Consider the following 27,760-nt stretch of genomic DNA (forward strand, 5'->3'; position numbering starts at 1 on the left):
ATGGTGTGAAAGACCTCTAAACCAGAGACGGAGTCACCATGGTGAGTGGGTCTCGCTCCTGTTGTCAACTCCACCTACAGGTTACTTGTATATTGCAGCATTTGTATCAAGGCCCTTAGTAATAAGTCCCGCCCCCTCCATGAAGATGGATGGGAACTTTTCAGTGACTCAGTAATAGACCCTTTTACTGTTTGTAAACAATATGACGTCAGCGAGAATGCGCGCGCAGCTTGGCAACAGAGAATGGCGTTGTTTCAGGCTTTATCAAGCTACGCTGCGGGGTTATCGCCGGCAAATCTTGAATGTTATATTATTAAACTCACTTTAACGAATGGCAACAGACTCCCGGATCCCTGTGGCATTACGGAATGGGTGGAAGATGTAGGTGCGTGGCCAGATATCCAGTGGCCCGATATATATACGTTTTTAGTGGAGAGGCCCAGTAAGTACACACGTGAGAAGCTACGGGCATACAAGTCGTTAGATGCATACAACTATGTTGTCTGTGGCCACGTACAGAAAGTAAAATATCACGACATAGACTCTGAGTTTTGTGTCTTGAAGGCAGAAGTCCTTCCTAGCCAAAGACAAGGACACAAGACCGCTATGGACGAGGCTTGGGTCATAGTAAACAAACCAGAGAACTACGTCTTCACAGCCAACTGTACCTGCATGGCAGGGTGAGTATAGCGTAGGTTTCTTTTTTTTTGTGTGCTCAGAGTATGACACCTCGCCTGTAAATAAATAGACTGCTTAAAAGCAAACCAGCAAATGCAACTTACTTTATTTAATAGAACACACGTTAACCAGCTTTCTGGTGTAATCTTAGTACATAGTTACCTTACCTGATATAAAATGGGCGCTACAAACTCGAGCATTTCGGATCGTGTTTTCAGTCCAGTTTTCATCAACCCTTTTGATGGCCTGCAGCCACAGACGCCTCCGATTTGGTTGAAATGGATGTGCTCCCTTCGGAATTCTGTAAAGTGTCAGTCCACTGCTTGAAGAGAAGCGATTCTGGCATCCACACACGCAACAACCCGACATTTTTATGTGCTCAGAACTTCAAAACAAAGGGTTTAAAACGCTGTTTTAGTATCGAGTGTGAATGAGGAAGCCTTCACTCTCGTTGCCAGACTGCGCGCGCAACTTTTGATGACGTAGGTAGTAAAAGGGTCTATTTGGCTGACTTTGGTCCTTCGCTCTACTCAGCGCGGTTCGACTCAGCTTTGAACAGTCCTAAGGCATTTCCACTTACAGTTGCAATGATGCTGCCCCCTTTTTAGAAAGTACAACTTTGCGGTGGACCTAAAGCTTGGTTTATGCTTGACGCATTCACTTTCCGCGCGGTGATGCGGCTCGCGGCTGGAACGCGCTTCACAACTCGCAGCATTTATGGTTTGTGCGGCTCGTCTCTGCGGTGAGCCAATATTCTCCCAAACTGTAGGGGGCAGCATGGAGCTCTACAGCATGCATCCAACACTACACCATAGTAGAAGTAGAAATCACTGTTTACAACATGGTATTTCAGCATTTTTAACAGCGTTCTCGTCTTTTCCGACAGTGCGAACTATTTCTCTCCAAGAATTATTAACAACATGTTGATCACGGTGACCTCTGAGAGCTGAATCATACAAATGTCTGTATTTACGAACCTCTGCCGTGCCGGTCCGCCATGTTTTTCCGCGTCCGACCGTCCGCGTGGTTAGAAATTTTCCGAGGTGCGCGTTGCGGAAATCTTGGGCCGTGCGGAGACGCGGTGGAGGGGCGTGGTTGTTAAAATGACGCAACTTTTCCGCGCGGAGCCGTGCGGACCTCGCGGACGCGTCAAGCATAAACCAACCTTTAGCCAGACATCTGCACATTTTGGTCTTTGATTGGTTAGAGCTGAGTCACTGGTTGCTGGAGTGCTTTTCACAGCCTTTTATGTGTTTTATTTTTTTTCTCTTCGGAGTCTGACAAAGAGCTGGTTCTCACCTGGGCTGAGCAGGAAGTGGAAAAAGGCATTGGTGGTTACTTTCTGAAAGATTCACTGAAATCCATCCAGTGAATCTTTTTTAACTCACGACTTTACAAAGCCTACAAACTCTCTTCATTTAGATTGGAAAGCTTTGTCGTGAAACTTTTTTCTATATATATCTGCTAAAGTTAAAATGACTTCTGGAAGGGCGACTTGCACAGTGATATTCATGAGGCGTAGGTGTGAAGACACACCACGAGCACTGCTTGTGCTGCCCCATTGTCAGCTGCAGAAGATTAAAAACAGCACCAGCGAGGATCCAGACTCCAGAAACATTTAATACTAGAATTAAAAATTACACAATCATGATAACCAGACTGCAGAGCAAAGAGGTCCATTTTTAATACATAAATCTTCAACATTTTCAAGAAGTTGTTAACTCTTTCAGAACTTTTACTCCATGGCGCCGATGGCAGTTCATTGTTTTAATTTAAGGGGAGTGTGCGCGTGAGAGGATGCGAGATTTGTTCTCACGGAAAAGGAGAGGGGGGTGGCAGAATCGCGCGCTCTGGCTGAAAAAAGAACACGTGGCTTTAATGGATTATTGGAAATTCAATTACCTCTGAAACTACTCTGTTACAGCCCTAAACCGCAAAACATTTCACAAGTGTGCAAGAAGGCTTTTCAAAGTGCCCAGCCATTAGACACCGCGCGCTCACACACATACACAGACACACACGGAGAGAGAGAGAGAGAGAGAGAGAGAGAGAGAGAGAGAGAGAGAGAGAGAGAGAGAGAGAGAGAGAGAGAGAGAGAGAGAGAGAGAGAGAGAGAGAGAGAAAAGAGAGAGAGAGAGATCCTGGTTTCTCTTCCAGGCTTTGTGGACAAACACGAGCCGCGGAGCTTCTTCTGATCCACGAGGGCGCTGCGGACAAAGCGCAAGGATACAGTGACACCTGTCGACTCCAACCGGAGCCGACGAGCTTCAAACTCAGACGCACAACTCCAGTGGAGAAAAAAAAGAGACAATGGAGGAAATAAGTTTAGGGTGGAGTAGGGCTAAATCACTGCTCACAGATCAGTAATATTAAGAACTAAGGAATTAATATCTAGACATAAGCTGATATTAAGGTGGTTAAATGTTATATTAACGCTATTAATAACGTGTTTTTTTGTGTTTTTATCAAATAAATGTAGCCTGATTACTTTAAAAGATATATAGACTCACCAGCAGGGGGCAGTGTTATACAGAATAAATCTATATCTATCCATCTGTCCGTCCGTCAGTCCCTCCATCTATCTATCTATCTATCTATCTATCTATCTATCTATCTATCTATCTATCTATCTATCTATCTATCTATCCATCCATCCATCCATCTATCTATCTATCTATCTATCTATCTATCTATCTATCTATCTATCCATCTATCTATCTATCTATCTATCTATCTATCTATCTAATCCTTGTATAATTGTAAGAAGTTTCACAACATGCACACACACAAGAGAATACAAACATTCATATATTTATAGATAATCTTCAACAGACACTTGCAGTGCTTCAGTTAGATTATCCAGCAGATGATTTTGAGGTAATGAACTAAACCTCCAAGACCATGGTCTTGAATCGGAAAAGGGTCGGGAGTGTCTGCAGTGATGCTGGCGTTGTATCGGGTTGTCATCGTGGAGAGCTGAGCCAGAAGGCAAAGCTCTTGCTGGTTGAGCTACGTTCTTACCCTCACCTGTGGTCAAGCTTTGGGTAGTGACCTCACCTGTGGTCCTGCTTTGGGTTGTGACCGAATAGAGTCCAGGTACAAGTGGCCGAAATGAGTTACCTCTGCAGGCTGTCTGGGCTCTGCCTTAGAGGATGAGAAGCTCTGTCAGCCGGGAGGGGCTCGGAGTAGATCTGCTGCTCCTCCACATCGAGTGGAGCCAGTAGAGGTTATGTAGCCCCCTGCACGCCTCCCTGGTGAGGGTTTACGGGCAAGTCCAACTAGGATAAGACCTAAATGGAGGCCCAGGACACGATGGAGGGACAACATGAATGTAATTGGGGGGGGGGGGGGGGGGGGACCAGGGGGACATGTCCCCCTGGTCCCCCCCCCCCCCCACACACACACTTTTTCCAAAGTCAAGTTTTTACCCCTGCACTTTTTACCATCCAAAAACAATATTACACTATATTAAATTGACACTGGTCGAGCTCTAGGACCAAGCGGAAAACAACTGTTTGTGTTGAAGGACCCCCCCCCTTCTAAAGTGAAAATTACGTCCTTGAGGGACAATGTCTCTCAGCTGGCCAGGGAACACCTTGGGATTCCCCAGGAGTTTTATTCATTTTCTATTCAACTTTAATTAAATACAAGTTTGGTTTTTCTTGAAGAAAATATATCCCAAGTCATTTTAGTGACAATGATTCTGGAAGTAAAAGCCCAGTATTTACAATTAAATGTCAAAAAAAAGAAAACTTCTAAACTAAAATAAGTACTCGCATCATGAATGTTGTAAATATGTCTGTTTATTATGTACACACTGAACATGACTGGATGTAGGCATGTTCAATCGACTGAGGAGCAACTTTGGTCTGAGGACATCAGATTTACAACAGGGCAGCAAGGATCAAGTCCAGCATTCACAACCAAGCCTGAAGACTTGGGAGGAAGCCAGAAAACACACTGGAATCTCCTGAGATTGTCATGAAGGTCCTGCTTGCTTGCTGCACATTAATCAATTTCTCTCTGGGATTAATAAAGTATTTTTGAATTGAATTGAATAAGGTGTGTCATGTATAGAGAAAAAATAGAAGCATGTGAGTGATGCAATAAAAAGTGGGCAGCATGAAAAGGCCGGTCCATAAAGAAATTGGGTTTAACTACAACAGTGGTTGTTTATGAAGCTGCGTGCTTTAACGGCTGAGATAATCTAATCCTCTGAAAACGTCTTCTTTGATCTTCATATCAACGCGAGACGATCTTCACCCCAGGTGACTTTAAAATCGAATGGTGGACATTTCTACAAAGCAACAATGCAAGTCAGTTTTGGTGGAATTCCCCTTTAATGCCACAGATGTGTGAGACATAAGCTCATGTACATCCACCATATCGTAGCATATTGGCATCTTCTTTCAGTGTACTCTGTTGGTTGTTTTTTTATATAAAACTTCACAGAAACAGATTTTGTAATACTGAGTCTAGCGTAACATCAGATTACTGTACAGAGTCAAAGAAAAAAAGGGAAACAGGTTTCAAATTTACATTGTAGCGACCAGTTGCTTGTCATCAAGTACAGTCAGTGGCCATAGACACGAGGAATAGCCAAACAAACACATAAAAAAGACCATTAAGGCTGCTCGTCAATGGAGATTAAGTAGAAGCATTGGCACACAATGCCTTGACACCCTTTGCAATATACAAAAAAGGGAGCATTTGCAGGAACATTAAAGAGCTACTAAGTCTTCTATGCAAAAACGCCCGATTGTGACCCAACCAGATCACGTCAGATAAACATGCTTGCTGCTCAAAAAAAAAAAAAAAAAGAAAGAAAAACAGGCAGGAGCATGTCAGGTTGCAGAAATAAGAAAGAAGAAGCAAGATGACACCGCTCATGGCCTACAAGAGAAACTTTTTTCTGGATCCATCATTGCTTTGATGCAGGGACACCATCATCTGAGCCGTTCTCCACCTCTTCCACGTTTTATTACACATTCCAGAGTCTGAGGGGTGGAATCTCATCTCCTGCAGCCGTCGCACTCTGGTGTTCACCGTGTTGCAACATGGCACGTGAATAAAGTAGGAGTGAATGTAAAAACGGGTCACAGCACTCAACGCTGCACACCTAATGCACATCTCACTTTGAGTACTCGTTGAAGGCATTTTTCAGACAACTGCTAAAAGTAAACACACACACAGACAAATAAAAGAAACTTCCAAAGCTTTTATAGAAAACCCAGGAATGCAATGCCTCTAGTGTGTTGTTGAGCGTGAACACAGAAAGCCCTTTTTACAATTGGTTTGTCCTTTTTCTGACAGTCTTGTACTAGAACTGCGTCAAGCTCAAAAATGCACCTTGTTTGTGTTGTTTCATCGTTGGGTCCCAACGATTTAATCTGCGTTTAAAACCACCAGGGTTTCCAGGGGATGACGGGTCAGCGAGTTCCCGGTGAAATCTGTGGATAGGGAGCGGGTCGTTGTCCCACCTCCTCCCTGCGCTGCTCCGTCCGTCCTCAACAGCAAATGTTTGAGTCAATGAGAAGCAGCAACAGGTTCTGCTGGTAATCAGAAGCAGCATTTCATGTTTAACCCCCATCCGAAAAAAAGAAAAATCCAACCTGACCCGGATGAGCCGTAGCTTTCCCACCTGTCTGGATGAGACTGGACACAGCTCGCTAAAACACCAAGAAAGTAGAAAGCACGAAGCTGGGTGTGGAACTAATTTGGGCTGAAAACAAAACCAACATTTGTTTTTGTTGGGGCGATTATTGCAATGAAAACAGGTTTAGGGGGAATAAAAAGCCCCTACTGTGAAAATTTTAGATTCAAATGTGAACATTTTAAAATATTTAATGTCCACTTTTACACTTAGGGACAGCGAGCTTGTTTGAAAAAACACGGCCCTAATAAAAATAAGAGCGAGGCTCTTGTGGGTCTGCCTCAATAACGATGCAAATGAAATAAAAAAAGGGGGCATAAAAGCAGCAAAAACCTGATTCAAAAACATCAAATCTACATCATTTTAAAAAAGAAAAATGGGTATACAATTAAAATTTAGCACTCCCATCAAAAGAAGCAAAGAAAATTACAGGAAAAAAAGAAAATATATGTAATTGAATTACCTGTCAATGTTTTATTATCAAATCTTTTTGAAGCTCAGATACACTCGCCGCTCGCTCCAGACTCAGAAAACGTCTTTAAAAATGCTTGATATGTTGGTCAATGATCAACTAGATGATGGCTATAGAGTCCAACACTGGAGAGAACATCAAACAAGTAAACAGAAATAAAAATTGCACTCAAGGCAACAACCAGAAATTGTATACATGTATAAAACATCCATGGTTTACCCCATGTACCTTATGTTTTATGATGCCCCTTCCCCCGACCTGACCCAATATCCGGGAGCCAACTCGCTGCTCTTCATGGAAAAGAAATAAAACATTTTGTTTTAGCATGAATGATTGGTATTTATCATATGTATACATGACTAGCTTACCGATGAACACCTACTGCTGCTAGTTGTTAAAAAGGTCTCAAATCTTCATATTTTACAACCGATATCGCTTGCATGATGGATTAATGCAAAAGATACACTTAAAAACATAAATTTAAAACAGTAGCAATTAAGTGTTGCAATAATTTATGTTGTATTTTTATGAAGAATCGTGTTTAGAAATGAACCCCTGGATCACTCTAAACATATTAGGCACAGTTCTTTAAAAAAAATCATTTCAAAGGTAAAACAAACAAATTATATCATATAATCATATTTAGACCTTTGTTCTCGACGGTCATAAAACAATAAACATAAGTTACTAATAGGGAAGATTATGTTTAAAAATGAAAGAAAAACCAGAGTATCAAAAGAAAGAATACCAAGATGACAGTTTAAAATTACAGCAGCAGCAGTAAACAAAAAGTTCCAAAGACTTGTTGTTGTTTTTTTGTCATTTTTGCATACAATTGTATCCTTGCTCACATAAGATGCTGTAATTACTGTATTTACACTGGCAATGGGAGCGTGATTTAAAAAGTTGAAGGACTCGCCTCCTAGCTCAGAGTTAATATATAGAACTTCAGTTTTGGCAATCAGGTGGAAAGAGTTTCCTCATTTATGACTCGGAATGAAAGAGGAGTTCTGTTTTGTGGCCGATGTCATAGATGACCAGAATGATCTGTGGAGTAAAGCAAAAAGCTCCAAAGACATGCCTTACTCCTGCGCAATGACGGAGAACAAAACGTTATTCTCATCGACCTCCCCGTCTGTGGGTGCCCTCGGCAATGATTGTAATGAGTCTGTTTTCTTTACAGTGTATGATACACGCACTGGGGTCAGGCAGGCAGGCAGGCGAAAGGACGCAGAGTAAGCAGAGGGTTTGAAGTTGAACTGAACGGCAACAAGCTGCTCTCAGCTCAGACCATGGCACGGTAGGGTCCCTGCATCTTGAGGAACTGGATGATGAAAGAAGGACCTCCTGCAACAATCTGGGGTGGCAGGTGGGTGAGAGGACAGTTCTCGATGCTCATGATGGATAGCTTACTGCAGAGGGCCAGCTCGAACGGAAGGCTGTGCAGATTGGGGTTGTCGTTGAGGTAAAGTTCCTCTAAATTCTCCAGCGTGCCTAAAGATGAACATTTGCTGGTGTCAGTTTAGTTTCACACTGGATTCTTAAAAAAAAACAAGGTCTGAAATAAAGCACATTGTTTGATCTGGTGGACAAGAACAAAGATTTCTATATATAACATAAGTAAATACGTATTAAAGGTGTGGGACACTCGTTTAATGAATACATTTGCAGTGGTCTCTAGTAGGAATGAATGCCTTGCAAGTTATCCCCTGTGGAAGAGAAGCTCAGGTGGGACAGAAACAGGAACTGGCAGAATGCCGCATCAGAGGAGAGCTTGACACGACAGGATATGGAGTCTTATTTTCTGATATTTTTACATGTTACCTCTGACTGGCTAACAGCAACGCAACTCTGCCACTGACTCAATTTTCTCTGTGACACTGATGTTTTATCTACACAAATGACACAAGCCCGGAGATGTTCTGCTGTGTGGTGGAGTTGCTAATGCTAATGGTTAGCTTCTACTAGCCGAGACGTTCTCCGCTGTTTCCTGCACACTAAAGCAACAACAGCCGTCTCTGTTGTGAGCCAAGATGGGTGTGTCCATGAATGCTAGGTGACGGTGTGACGTAGAACTGTCAGACTTTTCAGATCCTAGCATTTGACCGTCTATTTTCTATCAAAAGCTAACGCAAGAGATAAATGTAGGAGACTATTTTCATGTTTAACCTGCATGGAGAAACTCAAGAGTAAAACGAATCATTAAAAATGTTTTCAGTGTTCCACACCTTTAAAGCTAAATCAAATCAAATCAAATCAACTTTATTTATAGAGCGCTTTCACATGGCCAGAATGGACAAACAAAGCGTTGTACATCAATAAAATGCCACACAATAGGACAGAGATATGACCATTAAAATACATTAATAAATCCATTAAAATACATTAAGAAATCCCTGTAAAATACCGTAATAAATCCTATAAAAATACAATAAAAAATCCATTTTAAAATACAGTACAAAAACCTGAGTGCCAGTTCACAGTCCATATCCGGCCTACTTCCCCCAACTTCAACGTCCAAAAGCCAGCGAGAACAGATGTGTTTTCAGTCTTCCTTTAAAGGTTTCTAATGACTTGGCCTGTTTTACATCGGCTGGCAGCTCATTCCAGAGACTTGGTCCACGTACTGAAAAAGCTCGACTACCACGAGACTTCAGGCTGTACCTAGGCACAGTTAGTAATCTCTGGTCAGCTGACCTAAGGGAACGCACCGGGACATGTTGGTGGATGACATCGGAAAGATATTTAGGAGCCCCTGTGTTTAACGCCTTGAACACAAACAGGAGGACCTTAAACCTGATGCGATGAAAAACAGGGAGCCAATGCAAGGCACGTAGGACTGGTGTTATATGTTCAGACCTCCTGGTAGATGTTAACAACCGGGCTGCAGAGTTCTGAACCGCCTGGAGGCGTGCTACTGGAGCTTGTCTAAGCCCCGCATATAGCGAATTACAGTAATCCAGCCTGCAGGTAATAAAGGCATGGATTACAGTTTCCAAATGATTATGGGACAGAAATGGCTTAATTTTCGCTATGCGGCGTAGATGAAAAAAGCAAGATCTCACAACACTGTTCACCTGAGCATCAAATCTGAGATCTGCGTCCAGTTTTACCCCTAAGTTAGAGACCACCGCCTTCTGATGCGGTGCCAGAGTGGCAAAATCAAGCCCTTGGGCACCTCCTGGGGTCTTTGGTGGCGTGAACAGAATAACTTCAGTCTTGTGTTCGTTGAAACACAAGAAGTTCTGAGCCAACCATAGCTTGATGTCCTCCAGGCAGTCCAACAGAGGTTGAATGGTGCATAAAAGCTAAGAAACTAGCTACAACCACATCTAATCTAGACATCCATTCTGGTTCCCCAGATCGCTGCAGGACATTTACCACCCTGTAACATTTCAGCCAAGGACATTGATATGCGCCGTTAACTAGATGTACTGACCGATCTCCTCTGGAAGGTGCTGCAGCAGATTCTCCCCCAAACCCAGATGAGTCAGGCTGATGAGGTGGCCGATGCCTCTGGGTAACGTAGTCAGCTGATTATTTGTCAACACCAGTTTCTGAAGGGAAAGAGGAGAAAATCTTTACAGCCACCAGAAAAAATGTAGAAGCAGTTGAATTTCTGCACACAAACAAATTTTTGAAGCACCTTTACATCCAAACAACAGTTATTAAAAAAAAAACATGTCTCTATTAAAATCCCTACGATACCAGGATTCCGCCTAAGAAGACGACTATTTTATACACCAACAAGACGACTGAACACCTCTGACGTCTTTCTTCTTCACTACGTTGCGGTCACTTCAGTACAAGTCACAGCATTATTAGCTCCAGCAAGGGCTTATCACCCACAGTAGTTCACTTTCATCTGTTTATGCTTGTGATTGTTTGTGGTACACAAAGAAGCTCAATATGGTGGCAGTGCAGAGAGAAACACCAGCATGCTGGCGTAAGTGTTTGCAGCAGCAAAGGTCATCACGTAGGCCACAAGGTAGGCTCTGCATTCATCTGATGCAGCACAATAAAAGTCGACTTAGCAACAACATTTTTGCATTGCGAGACTGAATGAAAACGGGTATAGACGAAGTTTTGGCTGTTTCCTGTTGAAGCATGCAAACATCCATCAGACTGAAGCTTCATGAGGAAACATAAAAATCTCTGAACATTGATGAATTTTAAAAGTTGATTCAATGTGTGGATCTGTCGGAGATAGGCTGATGTTGGTTTGATGCACCAGGGCTCTAAGATTCGGACTGTGTGCATGCGGATAACAGATCAATGATTATCCATTACACCCCTAGCAGTCATAATTGTTCCTCTGGGTGCCTTTATTCAGGATTATACAATCATTTTAGATGCCTCACTTTTTTTATTTTTCAAGCAATGTTATCAAATGTGTCCCACATTTATTCTACAACAAGCCTCCATGTCCAGGCAGCCATAAAGACCATCAACGGGGACGAGAAGATAAGTCCCGCAACTCTGATGATGTAACCCCCACGGGGCTCTGAATCCAACACGCTAAACATCTGGAAAAGCTACAGCTGCATTCAAAAGAAAATTTTGCAATTATAAATTACACAGTGATGGGATATTTTTATTAGGACTATTATGTGTGTGGTTTAGATACAAATAACCACAACAATAGAACACAGCGAGTTGTGCTGAATGTGAAGGGTCTAACTTAACTGCATGCCAAAGCATTTTCCATCCCTCCAACTGTGGAGACCAACTGTGATGATTATCTAACGAGTAGACAACATGTCCAGTAATCTGCTCCTTAATACTAGAAGAAACTGTATCAGGGTTTTTCCTGGCTCAAACTGAGGCAGAGGTGGTACCATACGGACCGTGCGCCAGCACATGCGTACTCGGTGCATTCAACTGCCTCACTTTTTTAAAGGCAAAATATTTTTTCGTTAAGTGTTCTAATCTAAGCTTCTGTTGATTAATTGAATATTCCATTTGACAACGTTTCAAGTGAAACAAAACTGGTTTGCTGCTAAAATTATTAAATAAAACAACAAATTAATCAGGCTGAAACAACAGATTCTTATTATAAAAGGCTCAATAATATGCATTAGATTGGTGTTTAGTTCCCTTTTTCCCATCTGATATTTATAGTTAAAAATATTTTTATATATTTGATCTACATTTCTGTAACATTTTAGGTTTGTATTAATAACACTCAAATATATCCAGTAAATTACAAAGCATTTCATTAACATGCATTTGTATTGGAAATGCTAACAACATTGAATTTCTGCTGCCAACAATGTAATGGTGGCATGTCTATTATGTACGGGTTGGCAATAATCCAATTTAAATTATGTTCAAAGATTGAAGCGAATTATATACTACACCGGCTTGTCGTACTTCCTGCGAATGGGATTTGCATCTGCAGCGGTTCTGATCCGTACAGCAGGATGCAGAATAAACAGGACAGTGGGGACTTTTCATCCACTTGTAGAGTTTAGTCTTTTTTAGTTTTACCATCATTTATTTTTCTGTGCACCACTTGATCGTGAGACTGCTACCTGTTAGCTTTAGCATTAGCCAATCTGCGTGCAGCTTTACTTTTGATCCCAAACTTTGGACCAGTTCTGCCTTTGTGCCTTTGCTGGTTCCTTTATTTTCCTCCACTGCATCCAGAATACCACACTGTGCACCAGTAAAAAGCATTTTTCTTACACGTAACTTACTTTTGTTTAATAAAGTTCTCGGGAAAATGGTAATTCAAAGATGTTGCACCAGTGCTACGTTAAAAATAGACAGACACTCACAGACAGTTTTTATTTTTTGTCGCACTGTACAGCCCTGCTCTGATATGGAAGAGCCCGGGGGAAAATCAGGACGTCAATAGCACCAACCGTGGATATGTAACAACTAGTGAGAAAAGCCATTTTTGATCTTTGTCTGCAGCGGTTTTAGTGCTTTTCGGTGCACCGCTGCTGATACAGCGCCCCTGTAGTGGTGCAACGCTGCAACTGCAGTTAAAATAACATCCATATAGCTGGGGTCGGAGTGAAATCAGGCTGGGGCGGCACAAAAATAGCTAGAGGCGGCCGCTACACAAATTTGAACGCAGGAAAACCCCTGTGTATATAGTGAAAGGTAAGACTTCATAGCTGAGTTTATCTTTCAAATGTATAAACCTGTATTTTTATCATGAGTCTAAAAATGTATGTAAATCTTGACATCTGGTTTCAAAAGAAGAAATAAACCAAAATGCATTAAGAGCAAATCCCCATCTCTTTCTGTTTTAAAACAATGAGATGAAAAGATTACCTGTAAATCTTTCAGGTAAGCGATTTCGTTCGGTAGACATTCCAGCTTGTTTTCCTCAAGGTCAAGCTCTCGTAGCTTTTTCAGATTCCCAATACCTTGTGGTAACTTCTTGAGGAGGTTATTGGACAATATTAACACCTGGAAAACAAAATTAAAAATAAACAAAAAGTGAGTCTGGAGTAGGACTGTACAATATAGAACAAAACATATATATATATAAAAAACATTCATATTGACCTATAGACAATTGACGTCACAGGAAGGAACTGTGGGTCACTTTGGCTTTCCATACATTCAAACACATTTATTAGGAACGCTGCAATTTTCCAAGCATGTAGGTAGGGCAAAAGACATGTCTTGCTTTAGTTAGTAAACAAAGGCGGCCATGAACAGTGTTGCTTTTGGAAACTTCTGATATGAAGGACGCTGCTTCCTACCCTCTCTCTAAGTGAGGCTCTATAAAGAGCTGTTTTGCTCATAACCGATACATCGCTAGTGCTGAGAGTCGGCCACAGCCCTGCGACAGCGCAAAAAACAGGAAAATAAACATTGTGCAGCTCTGTCAGTTGAACAATTGGCCTCAGCTCCCATCACAAATTTAGCAAAGAACTTCTAATGACCAAATTATTCTTTTGGGACAATTTCCTCTGCCTCTCCATGCTGCTTCTTTTTTAAGTCACGTGCTGTCTGTTTAGGTCTGAGAAGGGAGGGCTTGGTGACGGAACGGGCCTGGATCTGTGTTGTTGATTGGATGGGAGTCTAGTATTATACTACTTGATAGGTTATAATGAAAAAAGAAAAGAAACTTTTTTTAATCTAAGTTTTTTAAATCGACCCATTTTTTCCTATCGCACCACATGTCTATGGATAGATATATATCATTACTGAATTATCGACCAGCCCTAGCCTGGAAACACATGAAGCTCACATGCTTGTTAACAGAAATAAGAAATAGTAACGCATCCTGCAAAAAAACTTAAGTTGATGTTAAACAAAATCACCCGAATGGGAGACTATTTCTAATCATTGCAAGTAAACCGCAGATTTATTTAGCGACAGACCGGTTCACAACACAAAACAAAAGACTTAACTGTGTCCTACAGGAACTGGTCCAACAAGTGCTGCTGTGGATTGTGCAATCTAAAAATATGCCAACCAAAACTCGGTGCACAACTGTGCACGCCAGACTCACCTCTATAGCGATAAGACCACTGACATCTTCTGGAATCTTAGTCAACTGATTAGTAGCCAGGTTAAGCTCAACCATGCTAGTCCATGTGCCAAAATCCAATGGCAGAGACGTTAACTGGTTGTCCTGAAAGATAGAATTGGGTTTTCAAAATTAAAATAAACTTCACAGGACAACGTAAACAGCCGATAGGAGGGAAAGGAAAAATCAGACCACTTCACTAAAGTAATAACAATAAACACGCTTTTTACATAGTGTCTATTTTTAAAGGATGGAAGAAAACTACCGGTAAACGGGTCACTCATCCATACATCCATCCAAACATACACTAAATGAACAAACTTTAAAGGAACCAATGGTTTTTGCACAAGCTAGAACACTAACATGGCTTAAACACACATATTAGCTTCGTCAGCTTTTACAAAAGGTTCAAAATGCAACAGATAGATGTTTACTTGAGAATATGCTGCCCATATAACATTTTGCTGTATAATGTCTCATATTATGTCTTTTGCTGGAGGGAAATAAAAAAAAAAAACACACACAACTCCGTTGTTAGATTATCTCACTAATTCATACCTTCATGTTTAGCTTGCTCAACACTTTGGCCCTGGAGAAGATGCCAAATGGGATCTTATTGATGCGGTTGTGCTCCATGTTGAGGGTGTAAATGGTGGCGAACTGCAAAGGCCCCCCTACAGGGTACGACTGGAAGCAGTTCCTCGCTAGCGTCAGACTCGTCAGCTTTACCAAACTTGACAGCAGCCCCTAGTCGTTTAAAAAAGACCAGAATAATTAAGATTATGCTAACTTATCGAAATTTATTATATATTGATTGATAGCATTATGTAGATTAACAAAAAATCCCCAACATAAAGAATAAAGCTACAGAATATTTTTGACAAGCAGGACAATGATGCAAACATTGCCATACATTAAGGACTGGTGCAGAGGGACCAGCACTCTTGATACAAAACTAGCAGTATCCATTTAGAATTTTTAACAACATTGCATGAAACAAGCATCCTTTTTCATATTTAAATTTACAACAACACTTACTTCTGGCAACATTGAAATGTTGTTGTTTTCAAGGTTTAGCTCCTCCAGTTCCCGACACTTGGCTAACAATCTGGGGATCGCTGACAATCGATTATATCGCAGACCTAAACGAGTTATGCTTGCTAAATTGCCTAAAAAAAATAAAGCATTGTTTACTCACTGCACATTTACCAAACCCCCAAATTAGAAAGGATAAACAAGGTTAGACTGTTAACGTTGTTTAGGAAACACCCAAAACTAAAATATACCAAACCCGTGTATTCATAGTCTAATTCTACCTATAGTCTCTGGCAGGTCCAAGAGTTCGTTGTGCTGCAGGTCCAGGTTGGTTATTTGTGTGCAATTTCCAATCTCCTTTGGTAGATGTTCCAACTGATTATGGGCAACATCCAGGGTTATGAGGCTGCATAGCTCCCCTGCAAAGATTCACAACTTCAGCCATATTTTAAATGAAGAAAGATGCATATCCACAAATCGTTCAGTACAGTCATGTCATTCTAGTACCAAAAAAAGAAACACAACATCATGTTGAAATAACCAAAAGCAAAAGGCTACGTACTTGAAAAGCACCTACTGTTCTCTACGCAGGTTTACTTACCTATCTCTGCAGGCAGCTGCTTAATCTTGTTCTCGCGGATGCTCAGCGTGGTGAGCTTGGACAGGTTTCGAATGTCCTTCTCCACTGTTGTGATGCGATTGAAACGCAGGTAGAGCTTGACCAGAGACGTCAGCCGATAGACGACGGGTGGAATCTCTCTGAGCTTGTTGTGCCGCAGGTCAAGCATTCGGAGATTCTTCAGGGAGTCCAAGGAATCAGGCAAACTGGTCAAGGAGTTTTCGCTGAGCGCTAAAGTGACCAGGCCTGATAGGCAACCCACCTCAGCTGGTAGGCTCTGTAGTTTGTTGCTGTACAAGTAGAGTTCTAGCAACTGAGTCGGCTCCTTTATGCAGGGGGGCAAACTCTGCAGGGACCGTTTAGAGAGGTCCAGTCTCTCAGACTTCTCCTCCCGACACTTATTGACATCTTTAGTGACTTCTGCGTTACTAGATTTCTTGCGTCCACCTTGTGCCGGGTTTGGCCGCTTAATTGTATTGTCAACAGAGAAGGCAACACCAGGTGTTGAGCTGCTTGTGTCCTTCCTTCCTTCTTTGGCATCTTTCCCTTTGGTCTTTGTTTCTTTGCCACCGTCTTTGACTAAGCTGGCTAGAGCCTTGGCCTCCTTTTCCCTTTCTTTACCTGTCAGACCGCCTTTGGGGTCCTTTTCTTTTGAATCTATTTCTTTGCCTAAAGTACTACTCATGTTGACGTTATTAGAACCCTAGTAGAGATACTCTTGGGACTCTCATCAGGTTACTTATTTAGAAACAAAGGGGCAAAGGTAGTCGAGGACTCTTTCATAAACATCCCCACGCAGACCAACACATTTATTATCACCCAAAAAAAAATAAAGGCTCGATGATCCAATCGTCTGGTGATTATGTGTTCCTTTGCTAAAATGGCATACGGGAAATAATCCTTTGAAGAAGGTGATTTGTGGCATTCGTGGGGCTCATACTTGAGTCTTTGAACTCCACAAAATCCCTGAACTTTTTTATGGAAGTTCTTTCAGGCTTGGTCAAATCCCTCCAAAACTGCTGTAGAGAAAAGGAAAATACATTGTGTTAACATCTCCAGTTTGATTTCTAGACTTTATGGATTTTCTTAGCATGACACAAAAAAGCTGGTTCCTCAAAAAAGTGTCTTGTTTTATATTCAGGAAATTATGGCCAGGTGATCCTCGTTTACATTTTCTTTGACAAAAAAAGTACATATTTTTTAAATAAAAAGTCGTTCTGTGTCCCAGCTTCATCTCTGACCTACTCTGTAACCATCAGACACAAGAACAACACAGCTTACATGTTTGTGTTTGAACAGAAGATGCTACAAAACATTGTGGCTCAAATACAGCAAAACCTCAGCATCACATCAATGAGCAGACAAGGCTAGACAAGGCCCTCAGATTCACCTTTCTCGTCCTCTTCCTCGTGTGTGTAGCTTTCCTGGGGATAATCCAAGGCAATTTTTCAGTTTTTAGTGTAATAACAACACTGTGCCACAGACTTAGTGCTGACAGCTTTCTGAGTTAGTTTCTCTATTTTGGGTAAATAGAGATATTTCTAAACACCGTGCTGTGTTTACGAGAATATTTAAGAAACCAGTAGAAAGATCACTTGACAAAACTGCATATACAAGTGAACAGACCCTGTAGACTTTTCCAGATCAAGAGTTAAGGTACCAAAAATAAATTCAGCCCATCTTCATTGCAATAAACAAACATGGCCTGGGCCTTTTAACCTTTCTCACCCAAAAAGAAACACAGAAACAAAATGCAAGTCTTTAGGGACCTTACATTGTGAAAGGACATGTTTGTTTAATCTGTGGACTCCTGTACATTGAGCTCTTCAGCACACGCTACGCTGAGGAGAGGGGGGTTTGGCTCGAGATATGAGCTATGAGAAAAGGTTGGGACTGCTGAGAGTAATCTTTGGAAGTGGCCTTCAAAGCATAAAGTTTCCACCTAAACAGGTCGCGTGACCTTTTGGGTTAAAATGTTCAGTCAAAAGAGGCTTTTCCTACCTGACAGCACGTCGTACACTATTGTTTAGAATAAAAGACATCTGTGCTCTTTTTGCTTATCGTGAATAATTAGCATATCTGATGGCTGTAATAGACACACATGCAAACTGAGTTATTACTTACAAATAACTGAGATTATCCAGACCAACCCAACTGCTGGAGCCATGTAAACTCAGCTATGTGACCCACTTCCTTATACGGCTGTAGTCTTTGTCCCTCTCCTGGCACATAGCTGCTGTTTAAACAAGGATATTTAGGAACCTTTTACTAATACCTAATAAAAGACTACGGTGTTCCTGTTCAAGTGGGTAAGGATTTTCTTCTAACAAATTTTTATTTGTGGCAAAGAAGAAAAAATCTTTTTATAAAGAACCTCTAAAGATGAGAATCACAAGGCGCTTCACAAGAGCAAAAATTTCAAATAAAAAATATATTAAATTGGGAATAGTAAAAATTGTGATAAAAAAATATGAGGAAAGAGAAAATGATAAGTTGATCCCAGGAAAGGCAGAACAAGCTGAATGAGGAGATGGTAGAGATGAAGATTATGACATTATGATCATCACGTATAGAAAGTCCCTGTTCACGGATGAATTTTGTGCTTTTTAAAAGCGTCGGCATCTAACAAATATTAAACTGAACAGATCAACAACTGGTCTTAGGCTTAAAAGAAAAATCACAGCTTCCTGCAAATTAACTTCATGTTAAATTTTAACACTAAAATAGATGCAAACCGGTAACAAGAGAAAGCATTTTATATTTTCTAAAAAAGGTTCTAAGAGTGGGATTGTTACTCAAAATTTTATTATATATTAATGATTTATATATTATTTAAAACTGGCATTAGCTCGGTTATTACAGGTGCAGTATGCATATTGAGTTAATTATGGTACATACTACACAACTAAAACACAAAGTCTGTGTTGGTATGCATTTTATACCCAAAAAATTGATACACTCTAGTATACTTAAAAAAAATCCTCGAGCATTGACACAGCATTAATCCTACGGCCCAACCAAGACATGCTTTTAGCTATTTAACCAGCAAAAGTTGAGAAACAATGGAGAATTAAATCAACCCATTAATTGTGTTTGGTATGGAGGAGTTATAGTTCTGTTTAAGGCTAAACTCATTATTTGTGTTTTAATCAGAGACATGCAAAATCCAAATGTGCCATGTATCTTTTTACATCCCTAACTGTGCATCACACCAAATAATCAGAAAGTGTGCATCATGTTTGGAAGAGTTCATATAAAAAAATTTAACTAAAGGAGTTTTTGCTCATAATCTTGAATTACACAATCAACATGTAAGGGATCTAGCAGCACTTTTGTCATTAAATGAATTAAGACCCACTCTTCATGCAAGCATCAGGCTCACCTAAAATACAGTTTCTCAGAAAAAGCTAATGTGTGTCCATCAACACTACCGCAGAACCACCATAAAGAGCTGCTTGGACTTCCCACATACACACTAATGAAGTTTCCATTAAGGATATCTTGGGCCCATCATTTAGTTCAATTCTGCAGTTCTCGTTTGCTTATCCGTTTCACAGCCTTTCTGATAAAAAAAAATAAAATAAACTAAGCTAGTCATCAAATTCTGGTCCTGGAGCGTAATTGTTCTGCATGTCTAGCAGTTTCTTTGCACCAACACACCTGATTCAGTGGTTTAATCACCTCTTCATCGTGTCCTCTCAAGGTCTTCAAAACTAGGTGTACTGGTGCAAACAGTAAACATGCATGTAGTTGCCTACATGGACCAAGATTGAGGAGCCCTAAAATAAGATAATCAGAAAACAGGAATGAGTTTATCTGGAGGGATTTAACTGATTTCCAGCAAAAGTGTCCACATTTGTAAGAGATCCCACAAATGTTAATACAAGAAAATAAGTAGGCCTTTCAGTCTTACAGACTGTGTGAGATACCAGCTAATAATAATTGCAAAACAAAACGTAAGCTAGCAGGGACTGCTAACCCCAACTCCACATGACCCATGATTGCTACGTGTGCAGAAGACAAAATTCTTAGAAGCAGAGAGATTACCGACAAATCTGTAGCAACCAGGTCGAGAAGTCAAGTCGCCTTTAGGGGTTAATTTATTTACCCAACAATGGGCCAGAAATAGAAAATGAGACGGTAACAAACTGTGTGATCGCTGATCTACAGGTAATAAAGCGTTATATCTAAAGTGCTCGAGTTCAGGCTAAAACATGTCTGGTTTTCATCAAACCACCCACGGGATTAAGGGATTAATACAAAGATCTACAACTACGTGTGAAAACGAAGATAGAATATTATGACGAAAAAAAAAAGAACCACAATCGCCAAGGCTGAAAAAAGACTGACAAGAAGGGAGGAAACAACAACAGCTAAGCTAAACGTCAACACCACATCAAACGTCAATTCTGCCAGACAGCTAGCCTCCTAACGTCAAGCTAGCTGGCAATTTAGCCTACAAGCTAACGATTATAACGACTCTCCTTCTCAGCAGAGGAAGTGTAACGTCACTTTGAAGAACATTATGGAACACATTTTTTTTAAAGCAACGTTTTCCCTCAACGACTCACATATGCATCCGGAGCAGGGTTGTGTTTAACGTAGGCCCGAACGGAGAGGCTGAGCGACCGGGCCGTCCATCGCGAGTTTGGCCGAGAAAAGAAATCTGTGCTGCGGACAGCTGAGCTCAGGCAGCTCACTCCCCAACAAGAACAGTCAGCGAGAGGCGGCTGGTGTGCGGCGCCGAGCGGCTACAAGATACGTGCGAAGCAGCTAGAACGCGGAATCAGAACGCCGCTTCCGTAAAGGAAACGAGTGGAAGAGGGTTAAGAAAAAAAGCGAAAACACACAGAAAAACAGCGGCCATTCCGAAGCTGAACAAAAGAGTACGTTCGTATTCGTCACCACCAAAAAGACACATTAGCGCCGAACTCACCGTCACGTCAGGCGGACTGGCTTACTGCCTGTTGGGTGTCGATAGCGCCTCGCTAAGAGCATAAAAACGTCCACTGTTAACGAGGTTTAAAAAAAACGGATTTACCTTCAGAGGTGTGACTCCGCCATCCGAGCTGCTTCCTCCTCTTTTCTTACACTGCTGCTGGTCTTCTCCCTCCCTCTCCGGCCACCAAACTGCGTCATTCGCACGCCGAGCCAATGTTATCACGAGACTTTCAAACGCAACCAGTTCTTATGTATTACGAACGCTCCAGTTTATTACACGGTTACTACAACTTTTCTGGAGGTAATTACAGCAGAAAAAATTAAGTCGGAAAATAATAACACAAATTATCACAAGATTATAATAACCGTGAAAAGCTTTGTGTCGTGGTTCAAATATAATCAATAATGACAAAAAATACGAATTCAACCAATTTTACAACTTGTTAATATTTTTAACAAACGAGTGATGACAGACAGACAGGTAAATGTTATGTTAAAATTACTTGTGAGCACCAAAATTGGGTCAGATTTACACTGCTTGCTTGCCTGCATGACTGCAAAACGATGAGGATGTAATTTAAAAAAGGGACTTAGATACTTCACGTAGACTAAAAAGATACCAATGATAGAAAAAGCTCATCATCCAGCTGAAGGTCTGTCAAAACTGAACTGGTGTTGAGGTAAGGATGAACCAGAGATAAATGGGCTAATGTCTCTCAATGACAAAACAGTAGTTGCACCATCTCATCTGAGGGTTCAGTTAACAGTAAAACCCATTTCTGACGTTGCATCACAAATGTCTGAGATAAAACACCTATGCTTACCCTTTGGACATGAAATTAGCCAAGCAAAAGCACATTCTTTGTTCAGATGAGAAGATGATTGGAATTAATTAAACATGTTCTGTCTCAGAATTATTGAGCAAAAGCATCAGACCAGCAGAACAAACCCACCACCCCATGAAAACAGACTATTTTAGTACAGCACATATTTGTTGCTGGTTCTCAGTGCCCACAACTGTCTTTTTATTTAGATACTAAGTATATGTAAGTATAGCTTTCATGGGTCACCTGAAGGAGTTTAAGCTCATTTGAAAGGTTAAGCTAAATTGAACTTTCTGTTTTGCTGTAAGTACTACAATTTTAAAGGTGTGGAACACTTGTTTAATCAGTACATTTGTAGTGGTCTAGTAGGAAGGAATGCTTTGTATGTTGTACTTGGGAAAGAAAACCACTGACGCACCATTTTCAGGACATAGAAGTGAGCTACATCACAGCTGAGTTTCAGATGGCAGGAGTGTTATTTGCTGATATTTGGACATCTTGCTTGGACTGGATAACAGCAACACGATTCTACCACTGACTTGTAACACAGATGTTTTTCCTCCACAAATAACACAAGCATGAAGAAGTTCTGCTGTGTGGTGCAGTTGCTAATGCTAACAGTGAGCATCTAACATCTTAGACGTCCTCTGTAGTTTCCTGGATGCTCAACCAACAGCCTTTCCTGTAAGCGAGTTCATGACTGTTCAGTGACAGCTGTGAAACTCTAGAATTTGCAAAGCCTGAGACAAATCCTAGAGTTTCACTGTCTATTTTCTATTACAAGCTAATGCTAGAAGATAGGTGTAGGAGACAATTTTCATGTTAAGCTTGCATAAAAAACTCAGAGTAACCGATTATAATCAGAAATAAGTTCTTTTAAATGTTTTTCCAGTTTTCCACTCACGTTTCGGGACTGCGCTGCTCTGGGTGGCTGCATGTTGGAGTAGCTCTGTTGACTAAATGTAAGTTTTGCCTTTTTTTTGGACATTTTTTCTTCTACTTTCTCAAGAAAAACTGTATTTTTGGACATTTTACTTTTCTGTTTCTGGTGCTGTGAAGCTAAGAAGATGGGAGCAAAATGGAGACAGAGAAAGAGGAAATTCAAACCATCTTCCATCGATCATAATGGGCAATGTGAGATCACTGGACAACAAGATGGATAAACTCCAAGCCCTTTCAAGGACTCAGCCAGAGTATCGGCAATGCAGTGTTATGTGTTTCACTGAGACGTGGCTGCAGAACCATATCCCCGATTCCAGCATCTCTCTGCCAGAATTCCTGACTGTACGAGCAGACAGAGATCTGAAGAGGAGCAGGAAAAGAAAAGGAGGTGGAGTGGCAATGCTTGCCAACAACAGATGGTGCCATCCAGGCCATGTTTCAGTGAAATGTCGTCTCTGCAACCCAGATGTTGAACTCTTGGAAGTAAGTTGTCGCCCATATTATTTGTCACGAGAGTTCACCAGTGTTGTCTTGGCAACCGTTTATATTCCACCTTCAGCCATTGCTGAAAATGTATGTGATGCCATCAGTTCCATTGTCGCTAAGCTACAAACCCAGCACCCCAATGCATTTGTGGCTATATCTGGTGAATTTAATCATGCCTCGCTCTCTGCTACACTTTCAAAATTTCAACAGTTTGTCAACTGCTCCACCAGAGAAAACAAGACATTGGATTTGTGTTATCCAAATGTAACGAATGCATACATGTCCAAAACAAGACCTCCTCTGGGACAATCAGATCACAATCTTGTTTTTCTCTGCTCAGAATACAAACCACTTGTTCAGAGGCAACCTGTGACAAGAAGAACTGTGAGAAAATGGTCACAGGACACTGAAGAAGCCCTGCAGGGTTGTTTTGATACCACAGATTGGACGACTCTCTGCCAAGGATATGAAAAGGACATCAGTGCCATGACTGGATGTGTCACTGACTGTATAAACTTCTGTGTGGACAAAATCATACCCGCCAGAACAGTGAGATGCTTTGCTAATAACAAACCCTGGATCACCAGTGAATTGAAGAATCTTCTAACTGAGAAAAAAAGAGCCTTCAAGGAGGGAGAAAGTGGATTATTGAGGAGTATACAGAAGCAACCGAAGATCAAGATCAGAGACAGCAAGGAGGCATACAGGAAGAAGCTGGAGAACAAACTACAGAGGAACAATATCAGAGATGTCTGGTCAGGGATGAAGAAGATCACTGGCTTCAAGCAGAGGAAGGATTGCACAGATGGCAGCCTGGACACAGCCAATGAACTGAACAAGTTCTTCAATAGGTTCAGTTCAGGAACAAACCCAGCATCCTCCTCGCCTGTCCCCAGCCAATCAGACATCCCATCCTCCTCTGATCCAACATTTTCCTGTCACACGCCAGCTCTTTTGTCCTCTAATGCAGTCATGGACTCTTCTGGTTCTATAAATCTGTCTTCAACCAAGTCAGGAGATGTTGCTGCCCCATTTACCTCCCCCTCCCACCTATCTGTCTCTAGAAGTCAGGTGAAGAGGCAGCTGGAGAGACTGAACAGAAACAAGGCTGCAGGTCCAGATGGTGTCAGCCCCAGAGTACTGAAGGCCTGTGCAGAGCAGCTCTGTGGGATTCTGCAGCACCTCTTCAACTTCAGCCTGGCCCAGGTGAAGGTTCCAGTCCTGTGGAAGACATCCTGCCTTGTTCCAGTTCCAAAGAAAACTCGCCCATCAGTCAATGACGACTACAGACCGGTTGCTCTGACATCCTACATCATGAAGGTCCTGGAGAGACTCCTGTTGGTCCACCTGAATAAGCAAACTAGGACATATCAGGACCCGCTGCAGTTTGCTTATCGCCATGGAGTTGGAGTTGAAGATGCCATCATCCAGCTGCTTCAACCAATCCACTGTCATCTGGACAAAGCAGGCAGCATTGTGAGGGTCACGTTCTTTGATTTCTCCAGTGCATTTAACACAATCCAGCCTGATGTACTTTGCCAGAAACTCCAGAAGACACAGGTGGGGGGCCTCAACTATCGCCTGGATTAAAGACTACCTGACAAACAGACCACAGTTTGTGAGGCTGAAGAACTGCACATCAAACCAGGCGATCAGTAACATTGGGGCACCACAGGGGACTGTACTCTCACCATTCCTTTTCACCCTGTACACCTCAGACTTCCAGTACAAATCAGAGACCTGTCATCTACAGAAATACTCAGATGACTCTGCAGTTGTCGGGTGTATCAGAGATGGACAGGAAGCTGAGTACAGAGAGCTGGTGGAGCGCTTTGTGGCATGGTGTGGAAACAATCATCTGACCTTGAATGTGAACAAAACAAAGGAGATGATTTTAGACTTCAGAAGAAACAGGGCGGAGTCAAACACTGTTTCCGTCATGGGAGAAGAAGTGGAGGTGGTTGAGGAATACAAATACCTTGGAGTTCACCTGGACAACAAACTGGACTGGAGATAGAACAGCAAAGCCATTTACAAGAAGGGACAAGGCAGACTGCGCTTCTTGAGGATGCTTAGGTCCTTCAACGTCTGTAGCAAGATGCTGCAGATCTTCTACAAGTCTGTTGTTGAGAGTGTAATCTCTTGAGCCATCTTCTGTTGGGGTAGTAGCATCAGAAGCAGGGACCTGAAAAGGCTCAACAGCCTAATAAGAAAGGCTGGTTCTGTTCTGGGGACGACTGTGGAACCACTGGATGAGATAATGCAAAGAAGTATTCTCCAGAGAATCAAGAAAATTATGGACAACCCTGAGCATTCTCTTCACAAGACTGTCCGACAACGGAAGAGTGTCTTCAGTCAGAGGCTTCTTCAGTTTGGCTGCAACACTGACCGCTATTGGAGATCTTTCCCCCCAACAGCCATTGTAATATATAACAACTCTTTGACAACTTGATCACTATTATCATTATTCTGAGCTACGACAGCAATCAATTTCCCTCTGGGATTAAAAAAGTATTTTTGAAATGAATTGAATTTAAAGCAATGACATCTGTAAAATAATATTTCACATAAAATAACATTTTACTCTTATGAATTAACATAAAACTATTTTCATGAGAAAGGGGAGTATGAATGGACATTATAAAATAGTGACTGATTAATTGGCATTTAGAGAAAATAAAACTTAAAGCCCATGTACCTGTGCACAAACAAAACAAATATTGCTTTCACTCCTCATATCTCACCGTAATTGAATAGTTTAACATGATACAATTTATTAATTATTCAGTTCTATTCTGTTTTACCTGAGATATGCGAATAAATTAAAATAATTTTTGAAGAGTTCAGTTCAGTTCTGAGAGCCGCCTGTAAGTGTCAGTAATTTGCTCATGCCTTATGAAATAAATCCAGAAGAAAATCACGTGATTCCACTGATTGCGTTGGCAAGGCAACAGTCACAACCTTATTTTGGTGCTAAGGTGGGATATGGGACATCTAAATTTTATCTGTGAAAATATTTAACGAAAACCTTAACATCGTGAGTTAGCAGATGCTAAATGTAGTTTTTGATAACTCTGATAGGAACGTCAGTTTAGACCGGTTTAGACGTGCCGACGTAAATAGCTAATCTTATGTGTTGCTAACATGCTAAACCAGATTAGTGTGTTTGACCTGCCGTGCTTCGTAGACTACACATTCAATCAGTTTGTTTCTGTGGTTAAGGTTAACATAATTGCGTCATATTGTGAATCAGTAAGTACTCAATAGGACATTTACTGTCACAGGTATTTAAGAGAAAGGAGAAAAACTAGTGCTAGTTTGGGTATTTAGCTAGCTTGTCTTTGAATTACGAGTAGACTTTTACTATGACAAGCTTTGATTGTATGAAAGCAATATCAATTTAATAAGAGCGTAATCATGAGGAAGTGCAACACTTATTAAGTGGAAAATGTCAGTTTCCAGTAATTGTAGCTACAGCAAATAACCAGTTTTGAGTGATGAGCATGCTGCCCAAATTGGAACACCAGCCTCTTTATTTGAATCTGCAATTTTGGGAATTGTTTTTATAGTAAAATACGTATGCTTACCTTTCAGCACACACCCAGGAAGCACAATGCCTGAGGTCAAGTCGATATTGAGAGAAGTTCTGCCTAAACAAGGTCGGTATTGCAGCAGTAGTCACAAAAGACTGTTATTGTAGCTCAGATATGCACAATGGTAAAATAACCTTCTGCTTTTATCTAGTGTGCGTTTTTCTGCCCATCGCCACTGCTGCAAGCAAACAGTTCTGCCACTTGGATCAATAATAGCTGCAGAATATTTCTATCTAAATTGTTCATATCCAAGCAGAGGGAGATTAGTATTACCTGACCAGCAATGCCATTTTGAACATTAGCAAATGCTTGTAGATTGAGGATTAACAGCAAATGCATTTTGTGGTTGTACAGCTCTTTCTGCATTTTTCTTTTCCCAGAAGTGTAGGGAGATCTTTCTTTGAACGTGGTGTGGAAAATGGCACAAATCAAGCTGAGATGCATTATCTTTTCATCTGAGCCAGCATTCTGAAAATTATTGTTTGTTTTGACGACACTCACAGGGCAGCTTTCCATGGAAGACGTTCCTACCATGGTTCTGTGTAAGCCAAAGTTGCTCCCCCTCAAATCAGTCACCCTTGAGAAACTGGAGAAGATGCAGATGGAGGCTCAAGAGGCTGTCAAACGACAGGAAATGGCTTTGAAGGAGCAAGTGCATGGTTGAAAGATTTTATGCTAAGGAAAATAAGGAATTAGGAAGCGGAGTTGGTCAAGTAATGGACAACGGGTCATGTGACGTTACGTAGGTTTGAGAGTAGATCTAATAAAGTTCTGCTAGTAAGTACACTTCAAATTAAGCTTTTCTGTAGTCAGAACACAATCCACAGTTGTAAATATTAATGTTACTGATCCAATCTTTAATATGATCTTCTGCATGGTTGTCAAGTTATTGTGTCTCCCAATTCTGTATTATTGCATTCAGCAAAGTTTCTGGTGAAGTCCTGTGAAAGGGAGATGGATCATTGTGTGTAGAATAAATGCACAACTTGTTTTTGTTTACCATGCTGCAAAATTGACATTCA

General features: G+C 41.2%; 2 protein-coding genes across 7 annotated transcripts; one reads left to right on the forward strand and one right to left on the reverse strand.

Annotated features, from left to right (window-relative positions):
* Positions 1 to 4,459: 4,459 nt before the first annotated feature.
* Positions 4,460 to 21,101, reverse strand: shoc2 (SHOC2 leucine rich repeat scaffold protein). Of its 6 annotated transcripts, none has more exons than XR_001573581.2 (10): positions 20,994 to 21,101; positions 15,935 to 16,971; positions 15,615 to 15,752; positions 15,337 to 15,467; positions 14,857 to 15,045; positions 14,281 to 14,403; positions 13,089 to 13,226; positions 10,243 to 10,360; positions 7,032 to 8,297; positions 4,460 to 6,928 (listed from the first exon to the last, which is right to left on the reverse strand). XR_001573581.2 is itself a non-coding variant. In XM_070550010.1 (10 exons), the coding sequence occupies exons 3-10, from the start codon at positions 16,635 to 16,637 to the stop codon at positions 8,089 to 8,091; spliced, it is 1,749 nt and encodes a 582-aa protein (XP_070406111.1). In that variant the 5' UTR covers positions 16,638 to 16,971; positions 19,613 to 19,731; positions 20,994 to 21,072; the 3' UTR covers positions 4,460 to 8,088. The 6 variants fall into 6 exon arrangements, 5 of the variants coding, with proteins under 5 accessions (XP_070406111.1, XP_015823139.1, XP_015823165.1 ...); XM_070550010.1 differs by adding an exon at positions 19,613 to 19,731 and having other exon boundaries at positions 4,460 to 8,297; positions 20,994 to 21,072; XM_015967653.2 differs by having other exon boundaries at positions 4,460 to 8,297.
* On the forward strand, positions 21,069 to 26,115 carry LOC107390750 (retrovirus-related Pol polyprotein from type-1 retrotransposable element R1). The gene is made up of 3 exons (XM_054743577.2): positions 21,069 to 22,679; positions 22,777 to 23,142; positions 23,486 to 26,115. Exon 3 carries the CDS (start codon positions 23,632 to 23,634, stop codon positions 24,733 to 24,735), a length of 1,104 nt encoding a protein of 367 aa, XP_054599552.1. The 5' UTR covers positions 21,069 to 22,679; positions 22,777 to 23,142; positions 23,486 to 23,631; the 3' UTR covers positions 24,736 to 26,115.
* The last annotated feature ends 1,645 nt before the right edge of the window (positions 26,116 to 27,760 follow it).

The sequence above is a fragment of the Nothobranchius furzeri genome, chromosome 4 (genome assembly GCF_043380555.1).
Source record: "Nothobranchius furzeri strain GRZ-AD chromosome 4, NfurGRZ-RIMD1, whole genome shotgun sequence".
NCBI classification, from domain to species: Eukaryota; Metazoa; Chordata; class Actinopteri; order Cyprinodontiformes; family Nothobranchiidae; genus Nothobranchius; species Nothobranchius furzeri.